The 12,321-nt window shown below is 29.1% G+C and overlaps 1 protein-coding gene and 1 pseudogene across 1 annotated transcript in view; both read right to left on the bottom strand.

Moving 5' to 3' along the window:
- The window catches only part of LOC145243967 (uncharacterized), a 59,063-nt gene extending 55,351 nt beyond the window's left edge, over nucleotides 1-3,712 (bottom strand). Inside the window, exon 1 of the mRNA XM_080107097.1 lies at nucleotides 3,561-3,712. Coding sequence (XP_079963223.1) covers nucleotides 3,561-3,583 — 23 coding nt within the window. The 5' untranslated portion in view covers nucleotides 3,584-3,712. The remainder of the gene's footprint in view (nucleotides 1-3,560) is intronic.
- Nucleotides 3,713-4,304: 592 nt separating this feature from the next.
- On the bottom strand, nucleotides 4,305-4,441 carry LOC145244183 (U2 spliceosomal RNA; annotated as a pseudogene).
- Nucleotides 4,442-12,321: the final 7,880 nt, after the last annotated feature.

Here is a 12,321-nt window from a genome sequence, read left to right as displayed (position 1 = left end):
CGATGGTAGATTTTTTTTTAATTCTAGTTATCTTTATCTGTTTTACCTGATTCATTTTATTTTACTAAAACAAAATAACAGTTTTGGTTTAAATACTGAAATGGTTAATTTTTTAACCAATTTATAATGTACACACACATATATAAATATATATATATATATATATATATATATATATATATATATATATATATATATATATATATATATATAAACAAATGAAGCATGTGTGGTCCCCCGTGAATGCAAAGTGAACGAGGCATAAAAAAAATGATTAAGTTCAGCATTTGCCCACCTCCAGGGGACGTCAAATCCTTGTAAAAATAAACAAACGATGTAGTTTAAGGCCTTAACATATTTACAGTCCATCATTTGCCCCCTTCATTTAGCTCCAAAAGTCCCCAAGGCCTTAATATATTTAAATTTTCGTACCATGCAAAACTGTTAAATAGACATACACAGAAAATTTTGGACAAATATGGTAAAATAGTCCCAAAAATGGAGTGCTTTTATTAGCCGTAAAAGAGCCATTGGGGCACACCCAAGAGTTATCGCGAAGTATAAACAAACAAAATTATATAAAATCAGTTAGTTACAACCTTTCAGAAACTTTTATAAAAATCCAAGACATCAATTTTTTTAAATAAGCACAAAAGTGTCAATTTTAGCAATTTTAACCCGAAAGGGGGTGGTAACCGGAGTTTTCCCGGAAAATCCGTTCAGGTACTTTTTTACTCATATCATGTTTAATGTTTGTGCAAAATTTCCAAAGATTCTAAGACGTAGTTATTGAGAAAAATGCGGACAGACGGATGCACAAACGGACGAACAGACAAGAGTAAATTTACCGGTCCAATCTCCTTTTGTCGGGGGACCATCACAGATTTTTCAATTCATTTATGTAGATGATTCTTTAATGTAATTCCCTGAAATAACGATGCAAGTAAGAGAACTATTTTTTGTATAAGAATTTAGTAAACTAATACACAATTTCCTGGGTCTAGCCAAAGTGATTTTTATAAAAGAGTGAAAAATCGACCTACCCTAATGTAGATTAGATGACGTATCATTTATCGATGTGGAACCTTCTCGCTGATGAATAATAATATAATGAATTCGTTATAGTGGGTTGTCATCAATTGACTGTTTATGTTATACGAAAGAGTAATAAATAACGTTTTAAGTGAAATTGATCGACTAAATTCAACTGAAAGTGCTCAACGATAAGAAACGAGTTTCTTAAAGGGGCTGACATAATTATTTACTATAATAATTAAATACCTACAGACACTTTCATCCTTTCAGAAGTCATCAGTGCAGAACCCGGCAACACAAGCCATCTCTGGCTCAATTAGCAGAGACCGTATCCATATATATATATATATATATATATATATATATATATATATATATATATATATATATATATATATGGGTGATCCAAAAGTAGGTGGACAATGTTGTAAACCTTCCTACATGGGGAAGTGGAACTCTTGCGAAAGAAACATCATGATAAAAGATTTTAATGATTCGAATACAAATCGTTATACTCTTGAAAGAAAAACTGAATGAAGTTAAATTATATTTGTTTTAGTTATTGGATATCGATTATCAGAGACCGTATCCATATATATATATATATATATATATATATATATATATATATATATATATATATAAAGCTGAATGTCTGTGTGTGTGTGTATGTGTGTGTGTGTGGTCACGAATAGACTCCTATATGGTTGACTATTTTAAAAAACTGATTACATATAATGATAGAAGATGTATCGAGACACAGGAATCGGTATGTTTGATCTGGCAGAACGGTGGTTCATTAAAATTGTGGGGTCTGCATTCGCGCCTGGTCCACAAAGTATGGAAATAAAAGATTAAAAATTAAAGAATTGAAATAGGCAAAAACTTTAATAAAGACATTTCATATCTATCTGCGTAAGTATACTTTGATAATTATGTTTCAGTTTGTAAGAAATATGGTATAATATAAGTATGGGGTTTTCGTTCGCACCTGACCTCCATAGAATGGAAATATGTCACAAAATTTAACAAGATTTTTTAATATAGATCCACAGAATATTGTGATAAGTGTTTCAGTGTGAACAGGTATGGTATAATAAATTATGGGGTTTATCTATTTTATTTTTACTTTCATCATATTTTGCTTTGGTTTTGATACCCCCAAATTCAACCCAAATTTACAACCCTTCCTTTTCATAACCTATCATACTTTCATAAATCAGAGTCCATTTTCTGTAGGCTGTTTTTGAACCCAGTCAACAACGGGTACTTTTGTTAGTATATATATATATATATATATATATATATATATATATATATATATATATATATATATATATACATACATATATATATATATATATATATATATATATAGTCTCATGTATCTACATTGAATTTTATTAGGAGACACATTTTAGGTATCGGGTTTTCAATATTCGCATCAAGCGTACTCAATGCGTGAGACGTTATAAGTTGTGTTATGAAAATATATATATGAAAATTAAGGTTCTGTTAGATTGTATTATGAAAATATATATGACAATTAAGGTAAGTTCTCCGCGTTTCGTCTTTGTAAGGAATCGCTAGGCTAAAATCTCTCTCTCTCTCTCTCTCTCTCTCTATATATATATATATATATATATATATATATATATATATATATATATATATATAAACAAGCGATATATATATATATATATATATATATATATATATATATATATGAGAAGTTATAAGTTGTGTTATGAAAATATATATATGAAAATTAAGGTTCTGTTAGGTTATATTATGAAAATATATATGACAATTAAGGTAAGTTCTCCGCGTTTCGTCTTTGTAAGGAATCGCAAGGCTAAAATCTCTCTCCCCCTTTCTCTCTCTCTCTCTCTCTCACTCTCTCTCTCTATATATATATATACATATATATATATATAAACAAGCAATATATATATATATATATATATATATATATATATATATATATATATATATATATACCAACTAAAACACTCAAATGTTTGTATATGAGATATCTTTCCTAAAGTAAAACGCCATCGATAAGTGCATATCAGAACGACCGTTAAATTGATACGTTTTGTCCAACGAATATCGCCATCTGTAAACACTTCTAGGATCTAAAAAAACAAATTAACACGTGATATATATATATATATATATATATAAATATATATATCACGTGTTAATTTCTTATATATATATATATATATATATATATATATATATAGTTAAACCTATCTGTCTGTCTATCTGCCTCTGTCTCTCTCTCTATCTCCACTTGTCTTCCTCTTTCTCCATATATATATATATATATATATATATATATATATATATATATATATATATATATATGGCGAGCGAGGAAGACAGATAGACATATAGAGAGAAAGTCAGACAGATCTAATGATTTTAAACTGGTGTAGACATTTACTTCATTTGTAATTCACGCTATCTACAAAAATATGGAAGAAAGGCAGAAAACAGCTGAAGACGGCAACACTCACCGTTGTTGAGTATCCTTTGTCATTCAAGTCAAACAGCAAAGCAGTCGATGTGAAGACTGGATATTTTTCGACTTGTCATCTGCCTGCTCTGGGTTCAAAATCAATAAATGATTAAATCCATCATCCGGTCACTTAGCCACAGAGGTATTCATTAACAGCCGATGATATCAGACATATCGTTTAATGGAGAAAGTCAAGAGGGTTGGCCTTTTAAATTATTAAACTTCAAAAGCATTCAATAGATAGACAATAATGCTTTTATATATATATTTTTAGTACGCAATAATACGAAAAGACAAAAATATGGCGACAAATGTTTTGCGCATTTATATAATAATAATGCTGTACCAAAAATTTTCTTGTCTGCGTACATTATGACCTTTTTACACAAACCTAAACAATGATATCGTCCGATCTGAAAAGACGACACGTAATGATTATTCTGATGCCACTAACGTAAAAACAAGGCCGATAGCCGTTAGTCGCGTGCTCTCATGTAATGATTGAATGCGTGAATGTAGGATTTACATGAAATTCTTAAAGATAAACTAAAATGACCGAAAAATGGGCTGAAATTACTTAAATAAATAAAAAGTAAATGACTTAGATTGACTTTAATGAACGTAAGGATGAATTGAATGACCTTAAGAATGACTTGAATGCTTAAAAAGAACTGGATTCTTCACAAACAACTTGAATTATCTGGAGAATGACTTAAATGTCTTTGAGACTGACTGGTTGTAAAGTGGGTGATCATTTTACATTTAATTAATTCAGAAAAGTGATCCCCCACTTTATATCACAAATTTACAAACATAAGTACAGCATGTAGTAAGAACAGATACTACACTTTGATCTTGGCCCAAAAGCCAAGAAAATTTGTTCCCCTACCGAGCAAATTAGGCACAAGGCCGATTTTTAATGTGAGGAGTGAAGGGGAAATGGGGACCAACTTCCCGGGGAGTAGGAGAGCTGGATAGTGACAATTGGTATAAAGGGTTGCCCCTACATTGACCAAGGTCTTATATGTGGGGTCGCCCTCACATATGGTCTTTGCTGGCAGTATCTGCCAGAACAGATATTACACTTTGATCTTGGCCAAAAGACAAAGAAAAACTTAAAAAGCTAAGGACAGCATCTATTAACAACAGACCTTTGATCTTAACCAAAAAGGCGAAGCACAAAAGTGTTACGGACAGACCGACAGACCGACCGACCGACAGACCGACCGACCGACCGACCGACGGAGTGACTTATAGAGTCGCTTGCACGCGACTAAAAATGAACTTTTCTGAATTTTTTCGATCAGGATTGGTTATTCGTATTGTTTGGATTCTTCAGACTACTGTTCTCATCTTGAATGTTATTTTTATAATGTTTCGGTTTATTTCATCTCCGATTTTCTTCAGGTGCATCTTGTCGAACTTGGGAATGTTTCTGTCGAACTCGGGAACCTGCACGAAATTTCGGACGGAACCCTTTATTTACTTTGCGGGGGTAGGATGCTCTCGTTCCGTCAGCCATGACTTGATAAAAATCCTAATTCGTAATTGCATGTTTCAATCGCCCACACCGAGAATTGAACCTTCAACCTCCCAGAAAATATTACTTTTCAAATTGATTTTTTTCCAAGTACTGTAACTATTGCAACACGATATACCTGGAGAAGGTCGGAGATTACATTGATCAAAACCTTGTTACATATATATATATATATATATATATATATATATATATATATATACTTTATATATTTATATGTTTATATATACTTTATATATAAAAGTACCTTTTACTGTGTGTGAGATCGTTCCTTATGGATTTCGAAACGGCTAGGACGATTTTTTAATTTAATACAAATGTACTTTGTGTATCTGGAATTGTTGTATCGGAATGCCTCTTATAAGCATTGATAAAAAAAACCTGATTAAAGAAGGAACAGTCCGATTTTAACCAAAGTAAGCACCTTATACATCCCAACAGTGCATTCTCTGATAAGACGCCCCGTTCGAAATTAATGTTTCTGCTCAGAGTACAAGTGAACTATTATACTTCTTTTGCATTTTCAATTTTCCTTAAAAATAAAAAAATATTTCATAAAATCAAAACTAAGTTCTCTACAGTTCAATGTAGACTATAATGTATTGTAAACAAAGCCACTTCCAGGAAGCACATGAATAAAAGTGATTGTCTGCTCTAGTCGGAGATCCACCGTGTTGCACATGGAAGCTTCATGTGCAACACGGTGGATTTCCGACTAAAGCGGGCAATGAATTTCATTGAACTATGGGAGATTTCACCGATTTAGATGGCAAAAAACTTATTGAAAGTGTGGAACATTCGTTGATTTTAAATCAATCCCGGATAAAGTCGTTTCCCCCTTGCTACTATATATATATATATATATATATATATATATATATATATATATATATATATATATATATATATATATATATATAGTAAGTTATAAAAATATATATGGCAATTACGCACAAAATATATATGGCAATTACGCATAAGTCTGACGAATCCTAGTGTGTATAAAACGCGGAATATTCTGTGTAGCTTAATTGCCATATATATTTTTATAACTTACTACCTAGCTCTACCTATTTATTGAACACTGTTGAAGTAAATACTTAAAGTTCACGCCTATAATAATACTTTCGTATATCAATTTATGTGATTAAATGAAGTAGTCATATATATATATATATATATATATATGTGTGTGTGTGTATATATATATATATATGTAAAATTTATACATACAAACACACATATATATATATATATATATATATATATATATATATATATATATATATATATATATATATATATATATATGCTTAGTTTTTTTGGAAAAAGAAATCCAGCAGAGTGCTGAATTAAAAGGAAAATCCGAAATGTAAGAGCGTATTTATATTTTGTGTACAGAAAGTTGTTAGATGAGACAAATCATTGGTACCGTCGGTTTCAAGCCCGATAATAAGGACCGTTTAAGGTATCCTTATCAAGCTCTCTTCAGCCAATATTCGTCTCTTTTATAACCGGAAGTGTGAAATATATACCTCGCGAGTTCCCGTTTAAATCTCGTTTTGTTAAATCGCCCCTGCGTTCATTTATCGGATGATTATGATTTCGTTAACTTTTAACTTTGAATTATTTAAATTTAAAATCAAATTTCGAAAAAAAATTCCTTTATATGAATTCCTAAAATACTCACTTCCCCAAACCTTGAAAGATTTGGGTTTTTTTAATACAATTTTTAAACGTATTTCGAAATTTTTAAACGTTATTCGATATAATTAAACGAAAGATTAAAATTTAAAAAAAACAAAAAACTTTGAACGTATTTTAGAAATTTTTAAACGTAATTCGATATAATTAAACGAAATTTTAAGTTTTTAATCGATACCAATATAAATTTTAAGGTTGTTTATACATAAGAAAAATTAGATTTTTAAATTAATTTGGGTTCAAATTAAAATCGATTTATATAAGGGAAATTTTTTTTCGAAATTTGATTTTAAATTTAAATAATTCAAAGTTAAAGTTAATGAAATCATCATCATCCGATAAATAAACGCGGGGGGGGGGGGATTTAACAAAACGAGATTTAAACGTGAACTCGCGAGGTATATATATATATATATATATATATATATATATATATATATATATATATATATTTCACACTTCCGGTTATAAAAGAGACGAATATTGGCTGAAGAGAGCTTGATAAGGATACCTTAAACGGTCCTTATTATCGGGCTTGAAACCGACGGTACCAATGATTTGTCTCATCTAACAGCTTTCTGTGCACAATATATATATATATATATATATATATACATACACTAGCAGGCCATCCGGCATTGACCAGTCATATAATACGCTTAAATATGATATTTTAATTAATGCAGATTTCGTATTTATTATTATATTACATTGGACCTAATCTTTATTTTTATAAAGTAATAGGGTTCGTGTGTTTCTGTCTGTGTGTACAGGTCTCCGTCATCAACGAAATATAAAGGAGGTAAGAGGGTAGATCTCTCCTGGTAGAGAAACATTAGAACCCATTTTAGGATGTTTCTGTTATAGGAGACATAAGAATATATGCCTAATTTCTTTATATACTATTCTACAAACCACCCCCATATCGAATGACTTTATGCTCATTTGCATATCACATTATATTAAATCTCTTTAACTAATTACCTCGATCTTATTACATATTGGAAATATTCTAATCATTTCAACTGTACTATTTACAAAATCTATTTAACATTTAATTATTTAATATATTTTCATTTAATTTTATATTCGATTTATTTCACTTTACGTATATTATCTGAAAGGTTTACTGTTTGTGCAATCGGAGATTTACGTCATTACATGTTGTCTGTAATAGATATTTTTCTTTTATTGGATTTTTTTTCCACTTATTTTTATTATTAAATTTACCTTTTTAAAAAAAATAACAATATGAAAATGTTTATAATTTTAACTTCTGGTGCTTACGCATTAACACTTTTTTTTAACCTATTTTCAAAAATAAACAATAATTTTTATTTATTTTAAGCATAACTTAATACTTTTTTTTTAATCTAAACTTGAAATTTCACAATATTTATTTAAATTCCCACCCCCCTCCTCACACTACGAATGCCTTTCGAAATAATAACGTATTCTTTCCGCACGCTACCAAACCTACAGACATATCTACGTTTGCTCTATCAACTGCTGGATTTTAAGTTAATACAACATTAAAAAATTGAAATTAATATTAAAAAAGGTTTGTGAACAATATTTCTTTCAAAATTATTTTTTATATCACTGTTCTGTTTATATTCCTATAAATTTATATTGTGAAAATTTACCACTTACCAATAATATAGACGAATTTAGGAAAACTCGTCCCGGGAAAACTCGTCTCGGGGAAAACTCGTCTCCGGAAAACTCGTCTCGGGAAAACTCGTCCCCTTTCGCTAGGTAGGAAAACTGGTCCCTTATTGAATAAATATCGATTGAAAACACATTTTATGATCGTTCTTGAAGGAGATATTGCTTTTTAAAATAGACTATAGCCCCCCCCATAATATTTTTAAAAAAATATTTTTATTTGTTTAATGTTTTGTTTTTTTTTAAATAAAATCGATTGCCCGTTTTCTACCTAACTGGCTAAGTTCTTAGTGGTTTCACTTATTTTAAAGCGTTTAATATGTTCATACAAAGTTAATTACAATTTTTTTGTTTCTTATTTTAACGATGTTTTTTCGAGTCATAAAAACAATAATAAAAAACAAAACCAAAAAATTAAAAACTGGGAGCGTTACTTTTTTGTTTTGGTTTTTTAATTATGATAGTTTTTTGTTGTTATGTTTTTGTTTTCTCTCATACCAAATGCACTCATGCGTTATTTAAAATTATAATTTTATCCATTATCAACATTTATTGTCGTCCTGTCAAATTTTGCAAAAATTAACTAATAAATTAAAAGCGAAATATTTTTTGGCGCGATAGATGCCATGTGCTTACAATCTATCGTTAACTAATTTTTAATTTTTTAAATTTTTACTTCAAAATTCTAAAATCAATCATTCAGAGAAAAAGTAATCACTAGATAAATTTATTAATCAATTTTATTGAAAACTCCGCTATCGTTTATCAAGAATCTTTTTAATTTCATTTTTTGTTGGTTGTTTTTCGGAGGGAGATATAGTTTTAACCCCCCCTCTCTAAATTATATTTTAAAAAATATTGAAATTTAGGTTTGTATTACTGTACACATAGATTCGAAAAAGTAGTTAAAAAAACAAATATATAACAAATAAATGTTATCAAAGGCAAGATAAGTTGGGTTACCCGATAAGTTACTTTTCTACCAAACTGGATATAATTCTCGTGTTTTTATTCAATTTAACATGTTTATTCAGCTCGAAAAACATGCAGTGTTTACCGATGTATTGGAAAATTCAAAATGGCGGCCGACTCTCTCTTAAACACGGTAAGTTCGGGAAAAGGTGTTATAAATAATAAACTAGACAAAATACTGTTAGAAATTTGCTCAATATATGTTACCGTGACATAACTTGACATATATTCGGTGGTTTTTTAATAGTATTTTGTCTGGTTTATTATTTATAACACCTTTTCCCGAACTTACCGTGTTAAATAGAGAGAGTCGGCCGCCATTTTGAATTTTCCAATACATCGGTAAACACTGTATGCTTTTTGAGCTGAATAAACATGTTAAATTAAATAAAAACACGAAAATTATATCCAGTTTGGTTGAAAAGTAATTTATCTTGCTTTTGATAACATTTATTTGTTATATATTTGTTTTTTTGACAACTTTTTCGAATCTATGTGTAATACAAACCCGAACGAGAAATAATGTCCGATAAATCACATCTTAGGGGTCTTGATAATCGCTAAAAAATAGAAAATTAAAGAAATTACTGAGGGAGATTTAGTTTTAAATAGAAAATAATAAATTTTAATATTTTTTTAAATATAATTTAGAGAGAGGGAGAGAGAGTGGGGGGGGGGTTAAAACTATATCTCCCTCCGAAAAACAACCAACAAAAATGAAATTAAAAAGATTCTTGATAAACGATAGCGGAGTTTTCAATAAAATTGATTAATAAATTTATCTAGTGATTACTTTTTCTCTGAATGATTGATTTTAGAATTTTGAAGTAAAAATTTAAAAAATTAAAAATTAGTTAACGATAGATTAAGCACATGGCATCTATCGCGCCAAAAAAATATTTCGCTTTTAATTTATTAGTTAATTTTTGCAAAATTGAACAGGACGACAATAAATGTTGATAATGGATAAAAATATAATTTTAAATAACGCATGAGTGCATTTGGTATGAGAGAAAACAAAAACATAACAACAAAAAACTATCATAATTAAAAACCAAAACAAAAAAGTAACGAAAAATCGAATCGCTCCCTGTTTTTTAATTTTTTGGTTTTGTTTTTAAATATTGTTTTTATGACTCGAAAAAACATCGTTAAAATAAGAACAAAAAAAATTTGTAATCAACTTTGTATGAACATAATAAACGCTTTAATATAAGTGAAACCACTAAGAACTTAGCCAGTTAGGTAGAAAACGGACACTTAGAAAATCGATTTTATTAAAAAAAAAAAGAAAAAAGAAAACATTAAACAAGTAAAAATATTTTTAAAAAATATTAGGGGGGGGGCTATAGTCTATTTTAAAAAATAATATCTCCTTCAAGAATGATCATAAAATGTGTTTTCAATCGGTATTTATTCAATAAGGGACCAGTTTTCCTACCTAGCGAAAGGGGACGAGTTTTCCCGAGACGAGTTTTCCCGGGACGAGTTTTCCCGAGACGAGTTTTCCGGCCACCAATATAGACAGTTCGGTATTTGTGGTACCGTTCTGAAATATTAACGTTACTATTTTGAAAGCCATGAAGGCAAAGATGTTTTGTAACTTATTTTGTGCTTCCAACTAACAATTAAAAAAAAAATTATATCGTGAAACTTCAATTTTAGCTAAAAAAAATAATGTTTAAAATAAATAAAAATTGTTAACTCTTGAAAATAGTTTAAAATTTCAAATAGTTTTCATATTTTTTATTTAGATGATCTGCTTATTTACAAAATATCGTGAAACCTTAATTTAACCTAAAAAAAATATTTAAAACATCATATTACAAGAATTACGCCCCCCCCAATATTTTTTTTACAAGGTTTCGGAATAATCGCCGACAACGAATCTGATATTCAAACACTTCGCAACTGAATACTTTCGTAGATATTATTATTTTCCCAGTACAAAAGTTGGATAAAATTTTACTTTAATGCCCATATTACAGCTTGGTTCTTACAGTGCATAATTATCAATTTCTTCTACTGCTAAAACAATTTTTTGGTGAGGAAAGCTTTATGTTTTGGGATTGTATTGAAAATGTAATGGAAATTTCAATTTCGTTCCGTTTTAATCTTTTATATTTTACTTGCCAATATAATTGAAAGAATACAATTCAACTATCGTAATTTTATATAAATAAACAAAAACAAATATTTTAAAATAAAACTTTATTAAAAAAGAAATAATTTTATTTTTAAATGAAAAAAATCAATTTAGTAAAATAATTGTATTAAACATCCCAACCTCCCCATGTTAAGTATGGCTTTCTAAATAAACACCCCCAGCCTTGTCAGCAAACCTGTAAACCTATAAAAGTTAACATTTCGAATGTGAACAGTGATTTTTCGATTTTGTTAGCGCTTGCCGCAATTAAAGACAATTAAAACGGAACTAACTTTATTTCCATTCTATTTTTTAAACAACCCCCAAAACATAACGCTCTCTTCCAGTTATAGCCAATTTTTTTTTAATTAAATAAAACAGTTCAAAATAAACAGATAAGCGCATTTTCTTTTACATTTTTCTTACAACCAACGTTGTCATTTAACCAACTGCAGGATACCGTTACTTTTGTGGGGTTGTTTTGAAAATGGCACGGAGATTATAATTTCGTTCCAATTTAATCTTTCTGGTCGAGCCTATTTCAAAAGCCTGTCTTATAGATTTGAACTACAAATAATTTATTACATTTTGATTATTACTATCTTAAGACTTAAAGCTTATATTTATTTCATTTTTCTATTTATATATTGAATTAGTTATTTCCAGTCTTATTTAAACGTAGTGCTTTCTGTAAACCGGATGAACCTTTTATAAAAATATGAGTTTAAC

Source organism: Euprymna scolopes, chromosome 22 (genome assembly GCF_053919585.1).
Source record: "Euprymna scolopes isolate OS-2025 chromosome 22, ASM5391958v1, whole genome shotgun sequence".
In the NCBI taxonomy this organism is placed as follows: Eukaryota; Metazoa; Mollusca; class Cephalopoda; order Sepiida; family Sepiolidae; genus Euprymna; species Euprymna scolopes.
This window is presented reverse-complemented; position numbering and strand designations above follow the sequence as displayed.